The following is a 26,449-nucleotide window of genomic DNA, read 5'->3' on the forward strand; positions in this document are numbered from 1 at the left end:
CTAAAGTTGAGAGTTTTGAGGCCTATTTTGCGATACAATGTAAGTCATTGGGGAACATATTTTGGATCACTCATTATTAATCTACAGAGCAACATTTGAAGATATCCTTGGCATATTTACATCACAGAATCTGCTAGAGCACATTTCATTAGTTCTGTTGCCAGGATAAGCCAAGGTACAGTAGCCTACACAACGCAAACTTCCAAAGTTTAATTGGGCTCTAACAAGGAGGGAGGCATTATGGTAATTTTGCTAATAACAGGGTTGGCTTCCACTCCTCTTCCTACCTCAAATCACCTACTGAGCAGTATGTCTTCACGAACAGCAGAGCAACTCTGAAAACACTTATCACAACAGGAGGCCATGGGGCAGAGTTAATATATACGCCATGAGGGAAATTGCATCCTGCCTTTAAAATACCAACCTCTTCAGAAGTGTCTCTCTAATAGAGTGCTGTCAGCAGGACATGGGAGGAGAAGGGGGGAAGAGAGGCGGTGGGGGTGGAAGAAGTACCCACATTTTTTTTACTTAAAAGTATCACTACCCTATTGTAGAAATAGTCTGTTACAAGTACAGGTTCGGTATTCAAAATGTACTTGAGTTAAAATGCAAAGATATTGGCAATTTGGCATCAAAATATACTTAAAGTACCAAAAGTAAAAGTACTCATTATATATAAGGTCCCATTTCATATGTTTTCAAGTGTATTCAATGTGAATTGAAGATCAGCCATTTTCAAATAGCCAAAGTATATAGTATATGGCTGAAATGTTTAATGTGTGTTTTGTATCAGTAAAGTAAAAACAATCACACCCAATGTGAAGTGAGCGGTGGTCGTGCTTGCATAACATCTTCAGACTAGGATTTGAGTCTAGGATGTACAGGCTATGCTACACACACACACGTTTTGCTATGGCAAAACGCTGAGGAAAAAGGCTACAGACACACGACATATGACATCACTAGACAAACATGATGCTACGCACACACATTTTGCTATGAGAAAACACTGAGGAAAAAGGCTACGGACACACACACAGCCACGTATAGGATGTACAGGCTATGCTACACACACACGTTTTGCTATGGCAAAACGCTGAGGAAAAAGGCTACAGACACACGACATATGACATCACTAGACAAACATGATGCTACGTACACACATTTTACTATGGCAAAACGCTGAGGAAAAGGGCTACAGACATACGACATATGACATCATTAGACAAACATGATGCTACGCACACACATTTTACTATAGCAAAACGCTGAGGAAAAAGGCTACGGACACACGCACAGCCACTTATAGGAGCGGTTTGCACCGCAATCTTTTTTTTTTTAATTTAAATCTAAATTGTAGTGAAGTACAGTACTTGAGTAAAATATACTTAGTTACTTTCCACAATTGGTGGGGAGCCAGGGGAGGTTGTACTGTAGGAAGGAGGGAGGGAACACTTAACTTTATCTGTCCGTACCAGCGGTTCTCAACTGGAGCACAGAGTCACACCCTCAGGGACTCATTTAGAAGCAGGACACCGTGTGAATGTGATAATGTGCTACAGTACATGGAAGAACAGAGCGCTACTGTATCAGGAGGTCTGACTCTGAGGCCCCCTCAGTGTTGGTGGTCAACAGCCTGAGGGCAACACGCTTTAAACCCTGACAGACTCAGGGCTTGAAATCCCCAATGGAGACACCTGTGCTAAAACTGTCCGCATGGTCTGAAAGCATCCAGCAAATGATCAGCGTTGTTTTCACTGTATGTGTGCGTGCGTGCGTGTGTGCGTGCGTGCGTGCGTGCGAGAGAGAGAGAGAGAGAGAGAGAGAGAGAGAGATACATTGCTACTGGACACGCAAGCACAGGAGGGGAGAATAGCAGTATGTGTGTGTTAAATTGCTCCATTGTAACTAACTACCACCGTTAATGTAGTAGGTGCAGATTTAAGATGCATTTGCAACCTCTGTGGACTGTGTGCTTAAACACGATCGCAATCTTGCATACAAGAAGGCGTCGCTCACCGATGGAGTAGCTACCGGGAATAGAGGCGTTTGACTCGGCCTTCTGGCAGTGTGTCCATCCACTGTCAGAACAACAGTGAGTGGATTACGGGCCCATGGGATCAGCTATGCTAGGGAGAGCGCTTTGACACTGGCCGGCAATGCGGGAGTGGACTGGGAACTTTGTTTCCTCTGGTAGTCCAGCCTGGGACAATGGTTGTTGGAGGGGGTTTCGACAACTTGGGATGCCCAGAAACAAGGCAGGAGGGCTGGCAGAGTGCTGTGCCGTCTCTACTATGATTGGCAGCCGCCATGTATGGCTGCTACTTGTGCCCATTTAGAGGTTAGGTTTAGGGGTTGGTGGTTGGAGTTATACAGTGCGCCAATGATTAATAGGCTTCTCATGCAGAATGTCCCATTTAACAAAATGTGTAGAATCATCTGAAAATAGCAAATCCCTGAGATCTCACAACACGTCGCATCTATAGATCGGCTATTGTCAAAAACCCAAAGTATATAGGGCGATATAGCGCAGGAGATTAATGTATGTTTTGTAATAATAATATAAATGTGCTAATACAGTATTGTAGTGGAGAAAAAAGTCTAATGTTTGCCCCTGAAATGTACAGTAGTGGAGTAGAAGAAAAAGTAGTGAAAATTGGAAACACTCCAGTAAAGTAAAAAAAATACCAACGTTCCACCACAGCTTAATCCTACCGCCTGCCTCTGTACAACAACCCCCGGCCAACTCCACTGTCTGCGTATCCTTCTTCCACAGTCCTTATTTTCTCCCATTTCTTTTATCTGTTGTTGTCTCCACCAGCCGAAGGCATGGGGGAGAGTATGTTTTCCCCTCCGTCCGTCCGTGCGTCCGTCCGTCCGTCCGTCCGTCCGTCCGTCCGTGCGTCCTCGCAGTTTGTGAGCACCTAATCTCAGTCGCCGTTGGCACGGTCGCTGCCAAAGTAAGCACACACACTCCCTGGATGCCAATCTAGAACCTCTGCCCTAAATTTTTCAAATGGGCCTTTTCTAGCGCCACCTAGTGGCAAAACATGTTCGCAAAACACATTTCTGTGCACTACTCTTACAGATTTTGTCCAAAAATCCTACAAATCGGTAGGCAGTATCTCGACAGTCATTTGATCGACACAGATCTGTCCGATTTTGCATATTCCATCCTGATTGGCTAAGATTGGCTTCCAAAGTTTGTAGGATTAAAGGGGAGTTTCGGTCAAAAACGACTTTCCTACCTTTAAAATGTTGATTCAGGAAGCTTCTGGGTTGATCCTGGTTAGTTTTGACCCATAGCAGCATTTTGTTCCATTTTGGATTTTCTCCCCTGCACCCCACGGCTCCAAACGGCACCTCTTGGGTCACTCCATAATCCGGTTATTATTCTCGCTCAAAACTCACTTTTCTCGCTCGGTCTCAGTCCCTGGTAACGTTGTTAGCAAATCCAAGCTACACCAGCTCCTGTTCGCCGCCATGTTTGTTTACTTTTAGCTCAACTCTGAACTCTCAGCCCAGGAGAGAACACTGTGAAATCACGTTTTGTATCGCGTGACTCCCCGACGCGCGACGAACAATAAAACACAAAAATGCTCTTAGCCAAAGAAAAAAGATGTAACTATGTCGACAAAGTCTGCAGAGTGATGTATGGTGTAGCCTCTTGTCTACCTCAACAGGCACAACAGGCTGTGGGGGGAGGGGGGAGGGGGGTGGAGCTGTGAGCAGCAGCAGCAGCTTGTGAACGCGCGTTTCCCAACGGGTATGGGATTTCCCAGTGTTTCTCTTGCAGGGCTGAGAGTTCAGAGTTGAGCTTCTTGTAAACAAACATGGCGGCGACCAGGAGCTGTTGTAGCTCGTATATGCTAACAACGTTACCAGGGACTGAGACCGAGCGAGAAAAGTGAGTTTTGAGCGAGAATAATAACCGGATTATGGAGTGACCCAAGAGGTGCCGTTTGGAGCCGTGGGGTGCAGGGGAGAAAATCCAAAATAGAACAAAATGCTGCTATGGGTCAAAACTAACCAGGATCAACCCAGAAGCTTCCTGAATCAACATTTTAAAGGTATGAAAGTCGTTTTTGACCGAAACTCCCCTTTAAGCCGTTTTGAACAAAATGCCTCAAATCACAAACGCAAAGTGCAATCATCATGAAATCGCGCACACACGTTCCCACTAGGCCGAGGAAGAAATGCCACTTATTTTTTTTTAAATCAGCCTCATGGTGGCGCTATAACAGGCCGATTCGGGGTTTTACCTATAACTCCACCGATCAGTTTCAAACTTTGTAAGCGCACTCCCTAGAGGCTAAGGATAAACCTTTGCCCTGCATTTTTCACATCAGCCCTTTATAGCGCCACCTTTGGGCCGACATATGTAAAACACATTTTTGGATATTACTCCTTGAGATTTTATGCAAAAATCACGTAAATCGGTACACAGTATCTCTATAGTCATGTGATCAAGTCCAATCAGTCTGATATTTCATATTCCATCCTGATTGGCTAATATTAGCTTCCAAAGTTTGCAGGATTGCTCCGCTTTTGAACAAAATGCCTCAAGTCATCAACGCAGCTTGCGATTACCATGAAATTTGCCACACATATTCCCACTAGGTCAAGGAACAAATGCTACCTTTTTCACATTGGCCTGTTATAGCTCCACCATTAGGTAGACTTTAGCAAAACACATTTTTGGAACACAATGCTTCAAATCATGCATGCAGCGTCCGATTGCCATGAAAGATCTAAGGTGAAGAACATATGCCACCCTTTTTACAATGGCCTATTATACAGTAGCACCACCAGGACGCACGGCCTGGTGGAGACCTGTGCTCGGAAGAGCACTGCTTCTAGTTGCCTCCTGCATTTCTCTTTTGGCCCCTGTCCTCTCCTCTCTGCCTGGATAAGTGATGAGCATAATGAAGGAAATGACTGGCCCATTGAGTTGCCCCGTGCTCCTCTGTACTGTATTGAGAGGCTGTCTGATTTCTGTCAGACTGTCAGATAACTTTCATTGTGTTTACAATAGATCGTTGGACAAGCCGTCTGCTGAATTCAGAGGCAGTCTAGTCACGGAGGGGGGGGGAGGGGGAACATAGCAGGGCTTGAAATGCCAAGCTGTGAGTGTGTGTGTACGTGTGTGTACATGTGTGTGTGTGTGTGTGTGTGTGTGTGTGTGTGTGTGTGTGTGTGTGTGTGTGTGTGTGTGTGTGTGTGTGTGTGTGCGTGTGCGTGCATGTCTGCACACGTGCGTAATGTGTGTATCCAAACAGTGTGTCTGTCCAAATAATTGCTTGTGTTTGTGTGGGCATTTCTTTGCAGACAAAGGGAAGAGAAGGGGAGAGGAGAGAAGTAAAGAGCGAGAAAGGCAGGACGAGATGAGCGGAGAACAGTGGTGAAAAAATACTCACATTCATTACTTAAGTAAAAGTATCAATACTGCAATGTACTGTAGAAGTACTCTGTTACAAGTAGAAGTCCAGAATTCAAAGTTACATGTAGAAGTCCAGAATTCACAATTTACTTAAGTAAAAGTGCAATTGGAAATACTCAAGTAAAGTAAAAAAAAATACCTCAAAAGTGCACTTAAGTACATTACTTAAGTAAATGTACTTACTTTACACCAGTGGTTCTCAACCTATGGGTCGGTCGGGACCCCCAGGGGGGTCTGCAAATGATTTTGGGGGGTTCCCGAGATGATTAACTTAATGTGCAACATTGTTTTCTCACTCAACGGTAAACAAACCAGCATACAGTGTATAGAGGGTATCTGCACATTTCTAAAGTGACAAATTAAACATTGGCCAAATTGTCAAATATTAGAGGCAGATATTGTGAAAATAGACGATCTAAATGCTTGTGAGCATGTAGATCTGCTATTTTCACAATAAAACCGTGTTATACAAAATGTAATGCCTCAACTCTTAGTGCTAGTCAGGGTGAGGGGGGTCCCCGGTTAAAATATGATTATGTTGGGGGGATCACGGCCTGAAAAGGTTGAGAACCACTGCATTACACCACTGGAGTAAAGAGCGAGGTAGAGACAGGACACGATGAGTGCAGAGCGATAACGATGTTGTGTAGATGTTGGACTGATGTTGGGTAAACATGCGGGAGGAGATGTGGAGATTGGGTGGAAGGGAAAATCATTTGTGTCAAACCCTGCAGACGAAGGATAACACAGTCACCAACGCACGCACGCACGCACGCACGCACACGCACACACACACAACTATACTTGTGAGGACATCAACATTTTAGACTTTATGAATGTTTTTGAATGATTATTTTGTTTGTACCGTTTCTAATCCTAACCCTGAAGCTAGAAAAAGCTCACAACACGCGTACACAGCGCATTGTGAGCTTGTAGATCAGCTACTTTAATGCGTGACACCAGCACATGTAATGTACATTCTACATTGGGTTAGATACAAGATTGTGGGATAAAGTTTCTTTTGGGTGAACTACTCCTTTAAGTAAAAAATAAAAGTGAGTACTTCTTCCTCCATCACTGGGATTAAGCTAGAGAGCCCCCTTCCCGGAGAAGTTGTGTTTACGTGTGGTGCTGTTTGAAAGTGCTTTGACTGTGTGTGTAATACTGTGTATATCCAAGACAAACACAGGCGGGAATTAGCCGCCCCATTGGGTTAAAGCTGCACTTTATTGGACGGTCTGTTTAGACAAGTTCCATTGTTCATACTTCATTCTGAGCTGCCTGTGTTTAATTCATAATTCATCACAGCTGCACTCGGCCCTGGTGCAGTTGGGCTGGGATGGCACGCATATACGCTTGCACGCCACGCACACACACTCAAGCATTTACATTATATACTGTATACACAAAAACGTGCATGCATTTCATTATTCACATACACACATAGTCAGGAGCGGCCTTAGTAATCTGGAGGCCCGTTTCAAGAGCTATTGATGAGGCCCCCCCACGCCACCGCCAGCGCACCCAGGCCACAGTAGCTACGCAACAATCGCACACAGAAGTTGACTTATAGTCAATGACTGCCTGCTATTTATATATTATTATTATATCACTACATAATGTTATAGCATTGACCTAAATGGCGTTATATTAACAAGGTTATATGATTATTAAAAAGTGTTATACGTGTGTTGCAAGTTGAACAAGGCTTGCTGGCTAGCTCTTGGAGGCCCCCTGGTGGCTGAGGCCCGTTTCAATTGAAACTGGTGAAACATAGCTAAGGCCTCCCCTGCACATAGTCTTTCACTGTGTCACCAGTAATGATCCCTTTCCTACATTTCAAAAATATTTTATTTCAAAAGATTTTAAAAAAAGTTTAAAGAAATCACAACTTTCCATCAATTAAAAACGATTCCAATTTTTTTGGGGAACCACTATAAACACTGGTGTATTTTGTTAATGTCATTTTTCTTAATCATCTTACATTCGTTCTCTTTTACTCATGCATTCACTCTCCCTGTCTGTCTGTCTGTCTGTCTGTCTGTCTGTCTGTCTGTCTGTCTGTCTGTCTGTCTGTCTGTCTGTCTGTCTGTCTGTCTGTCTCTCTCTCTCTCTCTCTCTGTCTCTCAGTGATACTCTCTCTTTCTCTCTCATATCTCCTCTCTAGAAACCCATTTCCTCCTGACTGTCCCAGATATTATGAGGATGAGGATGACATGGGGTCAACCCTGGTATAAATGTGTCCTACAAGTGGTGTCCTACATGCATACTCAATGTTGGCTGAATTGACGTGATGAATTGTATTCACATGTGAAAGCTGAAAGTTCTTTGCAAAGCCTTTGACTTATTAAACTTGACTTAAAGTGACTTCACTTTCACAAGTGCAACAAAATTTAGTTTGGTATTTCTGTTTTCGACAATTTTAACACTTCCGGAAAATACACATAATATTGACATGACTGCAGTGGCTCTCGAAATCTCAATGTGTCTTATTGTTCCTTTTTAAGGCTGTACAGGAATACTCCCCTTCATTTGCCTTCAACTCCCACTCACCTGTTTAACACACACACACACACACACACACACACACACACACACACACACACACACACACACACACACACACACACACACACACACACACACACACACACACACACACGCGCACAGGGATAACAGAGACAGATGGAAGCACATTTCGAAGAACAACGTGAAATTGCTGTACGTACTGCTGTAGGATGTTTGAAAGCTTTCCCAGTTAAAGTAGTCAACACAGCTGGGTCCAAACACTGACAGCTGGCTTCAACACAGCAGCAGTATATTAACTCGGACACCACCTGTCTCCCCCACTCTCGTCCACACACGCACGCAGGCACACACGCACACACACACGCTGGGCTCTAACCACAACATGTCATCTACACTACTATTTTGACATCAGTTTAGTTCTGGGCCACTGAACGAATTTGGAACCGCTAACAGCGATCTGTCCTGCTCCTGCAGCCCTGATATAGCGGTTGGCATGTTGGAAGAAGGGAGACGTACTAAGGGAAAAGTACTTATTATGCAGAAGGTCCCATTTCACAAAAGTTTTCAAATGTACACCAATCTGTCCTGCAGCCTGATATAGTGGTTGTTGGCATGTTGGAGAGCTGGGTGCTAGTGGGTGCTATGCTGTCAAAGCTATAACCGTGTGCTCTGCTGCTGCTCTTTTGTCACATACAGTAAGTACCCTCAGGTAGGACATTATCACTCCCGGCAGTGTGCGTAGGTGGGCAGCAAAAAAGTGGCACAAGAAAATTTGGAATGAACGCAGCAGAGAAGAAGGGAAAGGGAGCAGAGGAGAGGATATGGGCTGACTTGTCAGTGCTAAAACGCATGCAGGGATATAAAAAAAAAGAAACAAGAGGAGTTGTCAGAGACAAAGCTCCCGGGACCTGCAGACGACAGATAGCCGCCTCCATCTCCTCCAGGGCTACGCTTCTCCTTCCTGGCCTCGTCCCCTCGTCTGTCTGGGGCAGTGCAGATTCTCTTTATCTCTTCTACGCCTCGCTGCCAGCTGCTTCACAAGCCATTCCCATCCCTTGTCGCTATACCACACCACACAGCCTATTTAATGCTCACGCCAACGTAGCCAAGTCGACTAGAACTCCACCGCTGCCCTCCATCGAACTCCTTTCGGAACCTCTCCCTCCGCTATACAGCTCCGAGATGAGGTTCCTGCTCAAAAACATGGAACTGGCTGACAAAACGAGCGATTTAAAAGTATTGTTTCAACACATCGCTTGGATTACCCCGCCGTTAAAAAAGTAGACATATGAGAGACGGGTATAGGACTTTTACTTTTTGGATACGATGTTTGGTGAAGGTAAGGATGGTCAAAAACGTGGCGAACTATCCCCGGAAAAAACTCATATGGGCTTGTAATGAGCAGGAAGCTCATCTCGGAGCTGTATAGTGGAGGGAGAGGTTCCGAAAGGAGTTACCGTTGATCATGCGTATACTATACGGCCAAAGATCAAGTGGCGAAGAGTGCAGAAATTACCCCTCATTCTGATGATTGCGATGATAAGAAGAAAAGGGATGATGATTTATTTCTTTATTATTACACCAGCAATCGAATGCATGCCATGCCAGCGTTGTAGCCTTACATTAAGACGCATTCTGCCGAGACTTTCGCATTGTGACGTTAGGGCGACGGCAGAAGCGTCTTACCAACTTGTTGTCAGACAGGTCGGGGGCATGGTCGGCAAAACTGCAATTGCGGCTCTACACAAGCACAAATGCGAAATATAGCACACCGCAGAAGTTCTGCAAGATGTATGCGACTTCTGCGGAAGCCTTGTTTAATGTATTAGTCTGTATTTTTAAGTAAAATTAGTTTTTACCAAGTGTACTGCTTTTCCTTGTTTGCTACAATGTTAGCTGCAACAGCGCCCGTTGATGGCTGGGAAGCATTATTGTGCATTCTTCCATAAACACATACGTCATGTCCTTGTATGAGCGAATGGGGGAATGGATGAACGTCACGTGATAAGTGCAGCCACGTTTAACCAAACCAGTGATGCTCGATTTGGAATCGACACAAACTTAGTAAAAACTAATTTTATTTAAAAACACGGACTAATACATTAAACAAGGCTTCCTAAGAAGTCGCATACATCTTGCAAAACTTCTGCGGTGTGCTATATTTCGCATTTGTGCATGTGTAGAGCCGCAATTGCAGTTTTGCCGACCATGCCCCCGACCTGTCTGACAAGTCGGTAAGACGCGCCTGTAGCCGTCCCACATCACAATGAGGAAGTCACTGCAGGGGCGTCTTAATGTAAGGCTACCAGCATTGCTGGAATAGTTGGGTAAAGAGTTGGGGATTTAGTCTTTTGATGCGATAATAGCCGGTTAGGGTGTTGCGGTTTCAACCCTCCAAGATCCAAGTGGGAAAAAAATGCCTTCTTGCATACAATGGCACACACTGGCGCTGTTTGTCAGGCGTGGAGCGCACATATAGTGTACGTGCTTGCATTTGAGAGAGAAAAAGAACACACAGAGGACAGAGACGGAGATCTATCCCAGCGGGATTTATGGTCGTTTCTCAGGCTCATCCCTTCTCCTCCTCCTCCCATTTCAGTGTTTGTGTTGGTGGCATTATAATAAGAGCGCTTGGGCTTGGCAGCATGGATTGCCAGTGTTTTCCAGTTCCAAACCCATACAGGTCTGGATTCCTCTTCCAGTAGACTAGTAGGGGGGGAGGGGGCTGACTGTTTGGAGTGGTTTTGGCTTTGCAGGCCAGCCGGGGGAAGGTGAGGGTTCTACATGCCTGCGTGTACCGGGCTGACAGCCCAGACGGGAGTGCTGCTTGAGTGCTGTTGGTGGTTTTAGCGCTGCTGCAGTCTGTTACCAGACGAGACCTTTTCAAACATACCCTCAGTCTAGCTCGCTTGCTTGCTTTTCTGTCGCGGTCTGGATAGAACTTCACTCGCTGACACAACCTGATAAATAACTTGCAGCTTGACCCTTTCCATTGAGATGGAAGATCTCTGTTAAGCTCTCATATGCACAGAAAGATTTACAGTGCAACACACTTGAATACACCGACACTCAGACAAGCATATGCAAACATGCGGATGCGCGCACGCACACCACGCACGCACGCACGCACGCACACCACGCACGCACGAACGCACGCACGCACGCACGCACGCACACACACACACACACACACACACACACACACACACACACACACACACACACACACACACACACACACACACAGAGCTCTGTATTGCACAAATATAGTATCTCTCTACCCCTGGCTGGCTCAATTATACTAACCTCATTACATAATGTATAGTCTGTGTCGGGCAGAAACCTTGTATCTCCATATTTCAACCTTTTTTTATGTTTTCTTTCATAAATTATCCCCCTGCTTCGTCTTCGTTTGTATTAATATCGAACCAATGAGTAACTACATTGGATCCATTGGAACACAGGTTCTGTTTTACATTTCCTGGAAATTATCGGTTTTGGACATACAAGGTTTCCACTCGACAGCAACAATATACCACCCCTAGGGGGCAATTAAGAACTGTCTGTATATATACAGCCTGAATTATTATGTCAAGTATAATTCCAGTATTAACATACTAATATTAGCCATGATAGAGACTGGCAGTCCAAGAAGAGGGGGTTCGCTTACCGCCAGTCGCCACGGTGATTTCACGCAGGGAGTGTCCATAGAAGGGGAAATCGAAGGATAGGTTAACCCTCTGTGGAGTTAAAAAAAGAGAAAGATCCAGTTCAGAGATACACACGTCATTTAATGCAACTAGTCCTTACCCGTTCAAAGATATGAGCTCCGAAATGATGTGCAGTGTGTGGGTTATGGGGTGTGCACTGTACACACAGTATATGAGGGATGGAAAGTAACTTTCTGGTGCTTGCATGATAATATGTAGGAGCATCAATGTAAGAAATACCCGTTTCGTTTAAAGGCTACAGAGATACTGTGTACCGATCTACATGACAACATCTGAAAGAGGGCCAGCCAACACCCCCCCCCCCCCCCCCCGCCCGCCCACCACACACACACACACACACACACACACACACACACACACACACACACACACACACACACACACACGCACACACACACAGAGCTGGTTAAACATGTTGCCCCATGCTAGATGCAGAATAGATATGCCTCATGCTAGATGCAGAATAGATAGTAGTTACACCATAAAAATGCTAATATACAGCATATGATTTGTGAAAGTGACAAACGGGCTTCACAGTTATGTCAGGTGTGTTCATATGCTAATGGTGATGCGATTTCAGATCAATTGCTCCAGCCACTGAGGAGAAACGCTGTGACAGACAGACAGACAGACAGACAGACATTCGCAAAATTATAGTATAGATATAAATTATACAATTGGGGTGGTTGTATTTGGTCTCCCTGCTCTTATACACAGGATGTGTATAGGTTTTCTTTTTAACTCTTTATTTAAAAAACCTTTTTTTAAACATACATGTAAGAAGAAGACAGGACAAAGTACAAAGAAGAAACAAAATAAGATAAGAAAAGATAAAGCATAGACAGTTAACAAAATAATATACAATCGAACATACCAAACAAAACAACACAAAAACAAAAGAGGTCATGGGATGTCCGGCCCAGATATCAGAGGCTTACTGTATGTTTACAGGTTTGATACTGTATGGCATGTAGGATATCACCAACCTTCACAAGTCAGAACTACCACCCAAGTGATTTAACCCTTTGGAGTCTCAGAGAATAGGTCATCTGTTCTAGAAGATGCAATTGTTTCGCAATATTAACAAATAGGTCTATAGTAGGATTTGTTTAGTTCTGTAACCAGTTCTTAGCTTTTTTACTTGTCACAAGTAATATCTTGAGCAAATAAGAATCGTCCTTACACAGTCCATCCGGAAATTGACCAAGATACAGGAATTCAAATGTAGGCCTATTACTGATACTGAAGCCCATTATTTTTGGATGTGTCTAGGTTTGACACAATTTTTGGAGCGGTGAAAGCGCTCCCAATAGACAGGTATGTCCGTGGGTATGTGGCTGGCTGGCTGGGTGGGTGGCTGGCTGGCCATGTCCGTAGCCTGGCAATACCTTGAGTGGCCACACACAACACACTAGTTAAAGGAGGGGCGCTGTTTTGTGCAGGCCAGGCACACTCACCACTCACTCACAGGCACAGTTTACACTCACTCACTCACTCACATAGGGTACAGCTGCTCAAATTCACCGCTCCACTTCGAACCGAGGTTTGATTTTTTACCTGAGCTCGAGTGGTAAAAGAAAAAAAAAGGGAAAAAAAGGCCAACACTTGGGCAGAATACCCGGGTTCAAATCCGGGGTAGAAGCGGAAAAGTTACATGAGTTCCACTGAAACAAGTGGGAAACATAATACACAGAAAAAGACAGTTTGTACTTCGTTTAAAACAAGTGGGGTTTTGGGCCTGAGGAGGAAGAATGTGAAATGTAAACACAGAGTAACTCTGTTTTACCTGTCCTACTCCTCATGGCCAAAGTTATTTTAGAACAATCTCCACACTAAAATCCTGGGTGTTCATTTCTCCTTTACAGTTCTGTTTTACACAATTGGAGGAGTTAAATAAAGGCTCAGGATAGTACTATGTGTTGTGGAACTTTTTAAACGTGTTATGAATCTTTCTTTTTCCTTTATTTATTCAGAGAGCCCACAGAGAAGTCCTTTTTCAAGGACACCCTGCTGATCACAGCATGAAAACAAGTAGGCTACAGTTATAAAAGGCTAACAATACATATAATGAATAACAATAGGAGACCAATCAAACTAGTTTCAGAGATTCCTGAAGTTTGTTCCATTTGTCTGGAACATAATAAATCCCACAATGTCACTGTGACACTGGTAGAAGTATAACAGTATTCATCAAAGCATTTTGTCCTCCCCAATCATCAAGTGTCTTCTTTTCAAGAAGTTCATTTGTCCGTGTGTAACGACGAAAGATTAAATACATTTGGATCCTGGGTGCAGTGGGATTTACTGGGGCAAAAAAACACAAGTTTGTGAGAAATGGTTGAATCCTGATGTCTGGTGGAGCCAAGTACAACACGTATTAATGTCATCGAAAGCAGTTCAGCTTCCAACTTCTGCACAACCGCACTTTCATTATATGCAGTCTGTGTGTGCACACACACACACACACGTGCACATGACTGTACACCGCGTACAGCGCACTCCTGTTGAACTATCAGATGGAGCAACAATAACATAGCTTCTCTATGCACCATGGACATCAGCAAAGGGGTGGGAATTGGTAAATGGAACAAAACGTACATAACTCTTTAAAACAAAACAAAAAGAACATCTAAATCAGTGGTTACGAAACTGTTTAGCTCTGTGGGGTCTCCAGCTGGCACACAAACTAGTGAAAATAGACGTTCTAGAAGCTCACAACGCATGAGCTTGTAGATCTTCTAGTTTCACTACCTAAATGATATATTTTGGACATTTCTTAGATTTCTTTGAAAATGTATGTAATTCGCTTGAAAAGGTTCTTTTCAATTTCTGAAAATGTTAGATTTGTATTCTTTTTTTTTGTAACTTTTGACATAATAATAATTTAAAAAGTAGTGAACGGAAAAAGGGGATAATTTACTCGAGTCGTGACCCGTTAAAAATGGGTCCTCGACCTAAACGCGTGTCTCAAACCCAGTGTTTGGGAAACACTGATCTGAATTACCTCAACATATTGCCTAGCATAGCAATTACATCAACCCTGGGGGGAGATTAATAACCGCTCCGTGCAGAACCACCACGCCGGGATGTTGGGACGACGAAGCGAAACAGAACTCCATTGTAAACATAACAGCAACGTGAGCCTGGATTAGGCCATGGGGGAGTAGTACTGTGGTGCACCACAGCTCAATCCACCCAGTCAATCTGCAGCTCCGCTGCTCTGCTGTGTTGTGACGGAGGCTGACCTCTGTGGTGCCTCTGGTTTCATGATCCTATTGGCTGCTTATCCTGAGCGACAGGCAGCGTCGAAATGCTGCCACGTGGCCGCGCCAGGGAATACAAGAACGCTCGGCCCCAAAACACGCTACAGGTCAAATCTCCCCCCCAGGTCAAATTCGACGTCCTCAGAACGGTCGCCACCAGGTATTCCTAAACGTAACCTCAGTAAAATTATACCTAAACCTAATCTTATTCCTAGCCTTAAATGTGATACACCATGAAATTTCACTTTTCCTATTTTAAAACCTTTTTTTGGGGTCCCACTAGCACCTTCTATCCTCACAAAGTCCCATTTCTGACCATTGTGTCTTTCTCTGGTTTTGGGAAGGCGGAGGTTAAAAGCATCCCACGGGTTCTCAAAACAGGCTGTCCAGATTTGCTGACGTCGCTGACGTCAGCGACAACCGTTTTTGAAGATTTTTTTTTTTTTTTTTTTTCAATTTTTTTTTTCAACAAAAATGTTTTTTTGTTTTGTTTTTTCTTTTCAAAAAGATTTTTTTTTGGGGGGGTGGCGCAGTTCAGGCCAAAGGTGGTACTGCAGCTGAAAATGCTCTGAGAGCCATTCAAAAATGAGAGAGGCTCTCTATTCAGGAGTGGTAATTTAGCCTCAAACCTTTTGAAAAACGTTTTTGGGACATAAACAATATTACATAAATACTTTTTAAATGCATGGTGTATCACCCTTAACCTCGATAAAACTATGCCATAACCCAACCTTATTCCTAAACGTGACCTTATTCCTAAACGTAACCTCAGCAAAACTATTACTAAACCTAACCTTATGTCTAAATCTCAGTAAAACAACCTCAGTAAAACAATGCCAAAACATAACCTTATTCGTGAACTTAACCTCAGTAAAACTATGCCTAACCTTAAACTTAGTAAAACGATTACAAGAATACAAGAAACGCCAGGGGCGAGCTCTCCGCATTATGTTTTTTTTACACAGTTCACCATATGTGAAGAGCCCAGCACCAGCGTCATAAACTTTATTAGGCTCGTATGTTGGTCAGTTGACATGAGGGTTGGCATAGCTGGCTGACACTTGAGTTCAATTTCCCCCTCTATATTGTATCTATTTTTCCAGAATGTCTGCTCTGTGCTCTGTTCAAGAAAGAGGGGAGAGGTACTTTAGGAGGAGATATACTGTATTATTCACATCTAGGCTTATTGATTTTCCAGACGCAGTCTGAGAAAACGCCCACTTCCGTCCCTATGATCAGGATGAAAGGCACTTTGCTTTGCAGTCCTTTCTCTGCCTGAGAAGAATAGCATGCCTGGGGTTTGTATGGCTCAATCCATCATGGCGTGACTGAAGGTATGAGGGGCAGAATGCACAATGTGCAACTCCTTTCTATCTCTTTTACCAGCCATTGTTCACCCTGGGTTACAATTTGCCAAAGTGGCCCCACGCCCCCGGACCGCCTCGATCCAACCACGCTCCTCCCCTCTACCCACTACCACTCGGCGTTGCTGGATTTTGTGAGAGAAATAAGCAACCAGGTTCTAGGAAAGCAAGCCCAAAAGAAGACGACTAAAAGTACCATGTGAGTGCCAGGTGAGCACTTTAAACCTGTATACTGTACATTTGAAAATAGCAGACGCATTGTGTGCTTGTAGATCTGCTATTTTCAAAAGATCTTTTAGAGAAAATATTTGGAAGATTTTTGAAATATACTGGTACAGGGCTCCCTCGCACAAAACATTTTCAGGTAGGGGTAAGGGACAAATACATTAATTTGGGGGACCATGATCACCTGAAAATATTTCAGAACCACTGGTTTAAATAATAATAATAAAATGTGGAAGAAAGCCCAAATAAGCAACTACACTTTAGAAACAAGCCCCCAAGAAACTCAACCCACAACTACCAATATATACAAGCAAATTTACAGGAAAGGAAGCCCAAAGTCGCTTATAATAAGCTTACAGTACATGGCAACATTGACAACAAAAAGTCTAACGCATTGTGAGCTTGTAGATCGGCTACTTTTGTGTGACACTATGATGAAATAGTGCATTAATTTACAAAAACTAAAACATAAAAAGTTAACATATGGACATACCAGGTTTCCGCCCGACAGCAACGATATATACTGCAGGGCAGGAAAAGCAGCACTTTGGCTTTAAATACAAATGTGTTCCAGAAAACCAGTCCAATAGGAAAACCAAGAGCTCAGGCTCACTGGTATTCTTGTGCCAGTGGTGGGAAAAGTACTCACATTTTGTACCCGCAATATAGAAATACTATGTATTAAAAGTAAAAGTCTGGTATTGAAAAATCAATTCAAGTTCAAGTTTCAAGTTTTCAAATGTATAAAATGAGAATGAGAATCTTTTTAAAATAGCAGATCTACAGATTCACAATGCGTCACGATAAAGGGCTGAAGTGGTTACTTTGTGTTTTGTAATAATAATCAAAATCTACAAAGTAACTAGTTAGTTTAAGTTTAAAAATAATTGTAGAGGAGTATAAGTACCAGTAAGACGCCTAAGGGCGAAAAGCGACCTCGCCCTTTAGGGCGTGAACCATCTGTCTTGGCCATATATGGATTCTGTTAGTGTGGTTCCCCTAACAGGGCATCATCTGGGAATACCCATATATGGACTATATATGGAACATTTTATTTTATTTTATGAATAGATATCAGACCAGTTAGCCATATATGGAGATCCCTGATTCCCATATATGGAGATATGGGCATATTGGTTAGACTGACATGTATATATATTGGCATTCACTGATGTCAGAATGAGTCAGCCATAGATATGGAGATCTGGGTGATGTAGAGTTGATGATGTCAGTGTTAGTCAGCTCATTATATGGAGGTCCATAACACCAGGGATCTCCATATACAGTATGGGCAGGTCAGCCTCCATATATGGGCAGGATGACATCAGGGATCTCTATATATGGGCAGGTCAGCCTCCATATATGGGCAGGTCAGCCATAGGCATTAAGGTCAGCTATAGACATTGAGGTGTTACGGAATCGAAGACCTACTGACAGGATGTGCCGGTTTACATACTTAACTGCGACCTTCGATTGCAAAGATATTTGTCTCTGAGATGTAGTGGAGTAGAAGTAAAACTTTCCACCACTGCTTGTGTCTCCCCTTTTAAACGTGCAGAGCAAATAATCAATGTTTCTGTGAGAGAGACCTTCTTCAGGAGACATTTCCACCCGACAGTAATGATAAATCTGCTTTTATTTTACATCCAATATATTTAGTACGTGTGTGTGTGTGTGTGTGTGTGTGTGTGTGTGTGTGTGTGTGTGTGTGTGTGTGTGTGTGCATGCGAAAGTGCATGTGTGTGTGTTGTCTTACCGCAGCTTGCCTGTGTGTGTTGGACAGGATACCATGGATCTTCACCTTTTCCTTGTCCATCTGGTCGACATTTACCCACAAGTCCTTGCTCATGGAGTCAGTGGGGCCGTACGTCTTTGATGTGTAATAGTTATGATCCATGTCCTCCTGTAGGTGTAAAAGAAAAGAAGTCAATCATAATTCATCCTGTGGACATGTTTACATTGTCATCGTCATGAGTGTTACCAGGAATCACTTAACCACTTAACATCCTATTTAAATACCAGAAATAGGAGATCTACCAGCATAAAGCGTCATTCCAACTGGGCACGATAAAGATACCTATAACGATATGTTGGTGTTCACATCAATTATGTCGGCGTTATCGTTGTGGACAATACCATACACTTGGGTTGAGAACGATTTTTAAAACGATATCTTTATCTTTATCATGCCCGGTGGGAATGCCGCTCACAACGTGGCAGTGCCACATCGCGATACATAGTGAGCTTGAAGATCTGTTATTTTTGGAACATTCATGGAAGTTTTTGAAAATGTTTGCCCTGACAAGACCAAAACAGGGACACCAGAAGCGGTGAAATAAAAGAAGAAACAAACTTGATGTGTGCTGTGTACTACGGTATTTATTTATGAGGCATCGTTCGGCTGCTGAACAAGGACATCTTTCCCAGCATGCCGCTCAGCTGCCCTTAGCTTAATTCCAACTCGTAAACTACGGCAATTAACAACCCCCTCCCCCCTCCCCCCCCATCCCATCCCAATTTTTTTCCACGCTGAACATTAATAATGCAGTTCCAACTCACAAAACCCGGAATATGTCTGTGGAACCTTTTTTTTTTTTTTTCCAGTGGAACAAATTATCTGCTTCACTGGATTATCAGATTGATTGCTGTGGTGGGTGTGTCTGTGTCCCTCAAATTAAGAAAACCAGATGTCAAGTATAGTGGTGCATGCAGTTAATAGAAAAAATATATATATACATATATATATATATATATATATATATATATACATATACATACATATATATATATATATATATATATATATATATATATATATATATATATATACTTCTCAGATAATATTTGATTAATAGGAAAAGTAGGCGATAAAATAATGGCTAAGAATTGATATAATTAATAGTTGCAGCCCTAATGTCAAGCAAGAACAAACAGTTGAACTCTCAGAGAGCCTGTCCGCACCAGACTGCAACGTAAGCGCCGCTTTTTACAACAGACACTTTCATGGGCCTTTTATGGCCCATATGGGAGAGGCTTGTCTGCTTTTTATGGTTTCCTGTACAGAGTTTGGAATAATGCACAGTTCACGGACCCCACAAAGCTTGTCTCTTTTCCTCTGGGTCTAATGAGACGTCTCGCAGATGTTTCTTTTATCCAAACACATTGTCTGACGTTTCAAATGGTAAATGCTTTAGTTGCGATGGGAGAAAGGTAAGTGCACTTCTGCAGTATGAGTCCTTATATGATTGTGACCTCACCTCACTAACAAAAATACTCTACTCTAATACAAACATGACCTTTTATTTGTTTTTAAATCTTTACATGGGCCGGCCCCTCCCTATATCACGGAACTTGTCAAACCCTACTCCCCAGTCAGGGCTCTGAGATCCGCTGACAAGTCGCTCCTTGTGGTTCCCAGTTCCCACAACCAACCTTAGGACCGTGCTTTCTCTGCTGCTGTCCCCAATCTCTGGAACAGCCTTCCACTGCAAATGCGAAGGGCTCAGTCTATTGGGGTTTTGGGGTTTTCTCTAGCTTTTTATTACTTTGGCTTCTGATATATTTGTAGGTTTACACGAGCATCACCAGAAAGCTTTCAACAGTGGTTAATACACAGACAAATCTCGTTAGGGAGTTGAAAAACAACCTAGAGGCAACCGCCAAGTCAGCACATAACTGTGTAGGTAGACAAACAAGGGAGCTGGTTAAATGACTAGACACAAATCCAAGTCTGATTAGTTTTGTGCTAATGAGCACAAGATGTTTTGGCTTTATAAAAGGTCTGGGGAGAATGGGAGTCTGTGGAGGTGAGAGGGAGGACCAGCTGCACTCTTCTTTTCCCAGATTTCTCCTCTGCTTTCCTGGGGAAGAGTGACGGGAAGGGTGGGCAAGATTCCATCCTCCAGCTGGGTGTATGGGGGGGATTGCCAACTTAAGACAGAGCAATGTGACCTGAAATACAGTGTAATGTGACCACCTGGATTTGAACCCTGGTCTCCCACATGGGAAACCATCCTGTACATCTACCACTCAGCCAAAGGAGAACCCCCCTGACCATGTGAGATATTAGGGCTTCTTACAGTACAGGCAGGCAGATGAAATTGAATTGGAAACACTCCAGCAAAGTAAGAAATCCTCAAAGTGCACTTAAGTAGAGTTTAGTTTAGTTTAGTTTAGTTTATTTGATCAACTCATACATTTATACAAGTCGTACATCCACATAATCATTGTTACAGGTGATCAAAAAGGAATAGGCTGAAGCTGAAAGCTTGTGAATGCCTATCCTACGTATTCATGAATTAAGACATTGATTAGTGTTCAGATTTTTTTGCAGGCTCATCATAAAAAATAAAAATAAAAAATAAAAAAAGAAAAGAAGAAGAAAGAAAAAAGAAAAGAAACAAGAATGTATATGGAGATAAAGAACTTGATAAAGGACTACCCATTTCATAACAATAACAATTAAAGAATCAGAGATATGTTATAAGAGTATACAAGTTTACCGTCTAGAGAATGATAATGGAAAAAAAGAGAAAAAAAGAAAAAAATCAAACCTCGGTTCGAAGTGGAGCGGTGAATTTGAGCAGCTGTACCCTATGTGAGTGAGTGAGTGTAAACTGTGCCTGTGAGTGAGTGGTGAGTGTGCCTGGCCTGCACAAAACAGCGCCCCTCCTTTAACTAGTGTGTTGTGTGTGGCCACTCAAGGTATTGCCAGGCTACGGACATGGCCAGCCATCCACCCAGCCACCCAGCCACCCACCCAGCCAGCCAGCCACCCACCCACCCACATACCCACGGACATACCTGTCTATTGGGAGCGCTTTCACCGCTCCAAAAGAAAAAATGATAATGTTAATGAAGACTATGTTTTGCTGTATTTAGCCAGGATATTTGATTTGAGTATTCTTTTAAATTGTAAAATGTTTTTACTGTGTTTAATCTCTTCTGTCAAAACTGTTCCAGATCTTTACTCCACAAACTGAAATGCACATACTTTTGCGGGTGGTCTGAACAGTTGCTTGTTTAAAATTTAGTTCCCACCTTATATGTCAATAATGTTAGCTGGAAGTAGTTTATTTCTTGCCTTGAACATCAGTTGAGCAGTTTTGAACTCAACTAGGTCAGGCAGCTTCAATGTACAAGACCTCAAAAATAGATTATTTGTGTGTTCATAAAACCCCACTTTATGTACTATTCTTATTGCCCTCTTTTGTAATATGAATAAAGGATGAATATTACTACTGTATGTATTTCCCCACACTTCCAAACAGTAGGACAGATATGGCAGTATAAGCGCGTTGTACAGGGTTAACGAGACATATAATTTAGTATATCTCTTGTTTTACCTAAGACACCGACACTCCTTGCCACTTTTGCCTGCACATACTGTATATGGGATTTCCAGTTTAGTTGGTGATCTATTACTACTCCCAAAAACATATTTTCGTAAACTCTTTCCAATTTAATACCGTCAATTTTTAGTTCAACTAGAGTGTTTGGTGGAATAATATTTTTTTTTTTAGATTTAGAGATAACGTATTTAAAGCAAACCAATGCTTTAGTTCGTAGTTAGTAGAGTACTTGAGTAAATGTACTTACAATACACCGCTGTCGTGTACGCACAAAAATGCAAATTCAACGGACTGAATTCCAGACAACACACTCTATTGGAGGAGAGCACGATGCCTGAGATGAATGCTTATAAGGAGGTGACTAGAAGATGGATGGCTACATGATGATGGGAGGGGTGAGAAGAGGAGGACTGTAGCCTTGGCTGTCAAAGACCAGAGTGATCCCTGCATCCTCCTGAATGTCTGTCACATCAACCAGCCGGGGAAAGGAGAGAGAATATATTGCTATCAATAAGGACCAGTTACACTCTTGTGTACGTCTCTGAAAGCTCCGAATGCCAAGAGCACAAAAAACGAGAGAAAAAATAAATAAATAAATAGCATTCAGCACACAAACAAACCAATCCCAGACTCATTCCCATTTCTGTTCGAGGCATTTACTTTGTGCCGGCTTTCGCATCAATATTGCATTATAAGGCGAAGCCATGAATATCACTGCGCCAACATGTTTTCATTTCTGAATGGCTCAATCTTCCAGGGAGAGAATCTGTCAAACAGAATCCATTTCTGTAACATTATTGGGTTATTGGGCGGGGGACCTTTCTGTAAAATGAAAAAATGGTAACTTGGAAATGGTATTCCGAGGGCTGGTATTATGTAGGAAGCCTTTGCTGGAATCAACTTAAAAGACACTTTTCCACCGCATGGTACCGGCTCAATTCGAGTGGACTAGAGTTTTTTGGGGGGCTTTCCTTTGGGAAAAGGTTGTGGAATATAGTACCCGAGACCTGGCATTTTATTTAAATATCCCCTCCATTGAGGTTCCAAGATAACTATACCAAGGCGGCAACACCAAAAGGTGACGTGAAAACAGCAGACTCCAGTCTGCTAGCCTGAGAAACTATCTGTATCTGTATCAATCTGCAATTTCCCACCTCCAAAAGGAATGTGTCATTCACTGCGGCCATTTTTCCCCTTTCTCCTCTACATGTAGTGTTTTTGTAATTTGTTGATGACATGTAAATGGTAAATGGTGCATTTAGCACATCCAAGGTGCTTTACAGAGATTGTGCATTACATTCAGCCCATTCAAACACACATTCATACACCGATGGGGGAGGAAACGTGTTCATTGTCTTGCTCAAGGACACTTCAAATGTCTTTGGCTTGCTTCTGTACCTGTAGCATACTAGAGGTTCACTCAACAGTGGATTATTTACCCCCTCATCACTGCCGACCCTAGCAAAGATGGCAAACGACAGGTTCAGTTCTTCATCGACGGGTTCTGACAGCGATATCGACAGCAAGCGTCTCTTGCCGACAAGGTGCAGACGGCAGCTTGTCGGCAGCAGACGCTTTCCGACTTCATCAGTCGCCGAATCGCCACAGAATCTGTGCGATGCAGAGCCACTTGACTGTACCACGTGCTGTATGTTTCTGAATAATAAAGTATTCATTCAATCAATCACCAGCATCTATGATGGACTCCCCTACACTGAATGGAAGCTCCTGAATACTGTTAACAAATACTTAAAGTAGCCATAGTGAATGTGAAATGAATTCAATTCAATATTGAGCAACTGCATATTCCTTACCTAAAATGTTGTCAGAAACTGTTCTTGCTGGACTTTTATAAAGGAGGAATAGAGATGGTTTTCAGACAAGTCACCCTTGTTCTTTTTGCACTCTAATACGCAGAAGGTTGGACATTGCTATGATGACCAGTTACATTGATGGGTACTACTATACCTGCAGTGGACAATGAAGAACATGGTGCCAAAAGCGAGTACAGCAGCGATTCCAACCTATGAGGATATTGTCTTAGTGTTTTTACATTTTCAAGTGGGCCTTGATCCAGAAAAGGTTGGGACCCACTGGAGTATAACCAAGTAAAATCAAGGTCTAGTTGATCCGCAGTGGCTAATGTAGTAAGCTACACTACTAGTTACTCTTGATTAAATATAGCTCAACTACGGAAGCCGTAGAGAAATGTAGCAAGATACCGTCTTGTTACTTAGAAATGTAGTTATGTAGCTAAGCTACTTGTAGCTAGCTACTGCCCATCACTGTTGAGCCTGTACATTGCAGTGGAAAGGTGTGGACAACAACTTTTGCCAAAGAATCCAGAAATGAATACAGGTAAATTTACGGAAAGTTGCACTCAAGACTATTTATTCTTCCATTTAATGTACAATTTGTCTTTAGCTGTGGATAATAGCTATTCCATGGTTCTACTCGCTGGATTTTTAGCTTTCAATAAATAATGCAATATGTGAAAAGAAAATGACACACGCACGCATGCACACACACACAAAAGCGCAGATAAATCCTCCCGCTGTCTGGTGCACGGAAGCATTAAAAGGAAACAATCACTCATGCGTATCATCTCTTCATCGGCCGATAATGCCTGTGATCCATTATTCATCGCTTAGCTAGGAGCAATCTAGTGTTGTTGCTGGGTGGGGTATGCGGTGGAAACTCAGCGTCATGAAACTACTGATACGATGCATACCTGCCAGCATCCCGCACCATAAAAGCATCCTCTTCTGAAGCATATTGCATATTGTTTAAGGTAGGTTAGGTCAACTTTATTATAGTTCTCACACACACACACACACACACACACACACACACACACACACACACACACACACACACACACACACACACACACACACACACACACACACACACACACACACACACACACACACACACCAACAACAACACCGGCCCAGATCACATTGCCATCCATCTCATCCTACAGTACATTTAGTACTGTCCCTCTCATTTAAACATCTAATTGATAAAAGGAACAAACAACTTGCCAAACCTGGCTGTTATTATTTTCCTTTGCAGAATCCCTGCTTTGCTCAGATAGTTGGAACCTGTTGTGCAGAGAGAGGGTGAGTAGGTTCATTGAGGATGCAATCAGCCTTATTAAGAATGAGGTCTCTGCACAGCTGTGCAGCTCACATCTGCTCACACCCAATGACCCATCTCATCATCCTGATCATGCACTGCAAGTCTGCAACACCATGACCAGACGTCCAGGCTTGCCCGGGAGTGTCCAGAGTATCTCTAGTCACTAGCCATTGTGATATATGCTAAGTGTAAAAATAATTCTGATGAAAACAACCGGTGAATAATTTCTTCTTTTTTTTTTTTTTTTTTCAAAGAAAATGACAAAAACTAAAATAGCAGATCTACAAGCGCACAATATAGAAGCATCGTGATGATGATGATCCAACACTGTTAGATGGGGAGGGATTTTCTCCAGTGACACAGGAACAGTGCCATTTCAGCAGTAAGAAATGTGTAGTAACGCAAAGTTTTATGGCAAAACCGTACGTTCAATATTCCGTTGCACCCCTAGCTGCTATCTGGGTGTTCTGTTTCCATCGCTGCCGATTCGAGCCGCAGTCAATAAATACCATTGCCTACTGCACACAGACATTTTTCCCAGGAATGAATGCTGATTGTAACCTTTCCCATAAAAGAGAAAAGCCAGATGTTAATGGGGTCATTTATCCAGTGGGAAATAGGCTCAAGAAAGCCTCTGGGCAGAGGCAAAGTGAATAAACCATACTGTACACTCACAGCTAGGGAGGTCAAACATGAGAGGTCACATGCAATGCAGCTGACAGCGAGGCAGGAATTTCATGGAGATGGAGGCCCTGAAGGCCATGGCCACCATTGCCCCTCAGTTTGGCCTTGTAGCGGGGCAGTTAAGGAGAACAATACTTCAGTTCTGGAAAGAAGCACCAAAATTTGACAGAGTGTACCTCTTGGGTCATTCTTTAGAAAAATCACATTAGACACTTAATTTTCAAAATGGCCGCCAGTTTTAAAGATGGACGCCTTTTCGGATATGTTTTACAGTACGCCAGCCAGTTAATATTGAATTGTCATAATATTAGAGTTGTTTGGTAGGTTTTAAAACATCCTGAGTTCATTTATTACACTTTTAAAGCAGCCAGAATAACCTTTCTGACTTTTGGTTGGGGTCTTTCCTCACCTGGGACCCCCCAGACAGACCCCTGAGCCTATTTCAGTGATCGCTCTGCTCCTGCTCCAGAACAATGTTAAATTAGATCTGAAATATGCTCTGAAATAAAAAATGGCTTGTAGCAAATGACAGAGGTCTTCCACAGGGGGCCCGGGACCCCTGGGGGGTTCCTCAGAGCTACTACAGGGGGCCTGCCAAATCTCGATGAGTTCTTTTTTTTTTTTTTACATTTGAAATTTTGTATGTTTTTATGTATCCTGGTTTTATGTATTGTACTTTGATGGTTTATTAGTATTCTCAGTATTATTTATAATGTTT

General features: G+C 42.8%; 1 protein-coding gene across 1 annotated transcript in view; it reads right to left on the reverse strand.

Moving 5' to 3' along the window:
• The window catches only part of plxdc2b (plexin domain containing 2b), a gene marked incomplete at both ends in the record, with an annotated part of 184,098 nt that overhangs the window by 71,491 nt on the left and 86,158 nt on the right, over positions 1-26,449 (reverse strand). Inside the window, 2 exons of the mRNA XM_080751768.1 lie at positions 11,640-11,709; positions 18,309-18,455. Of these exons, the coding sequence (XP_080607894.1) occupies positions 11,640-11,709; positions 18,309-18,455 (217 nt within the window). The remainder of the gene's footprint in view (positions 1-11,639; positions 11,710-18,308; positions 18,456-26,449) is intronic.

This window comes from Nannobrachium achirus (genome assembly GCF_963921795.1).
Source record: "Nannobrachium achirus genome assembly, chromosome: 21".
NCBI lineage: Eukaryota > Metazoa > Chordata > Actinopteri > Myctophiformes > Myctophidae > Nannobrachium > Nannobrachium achirus.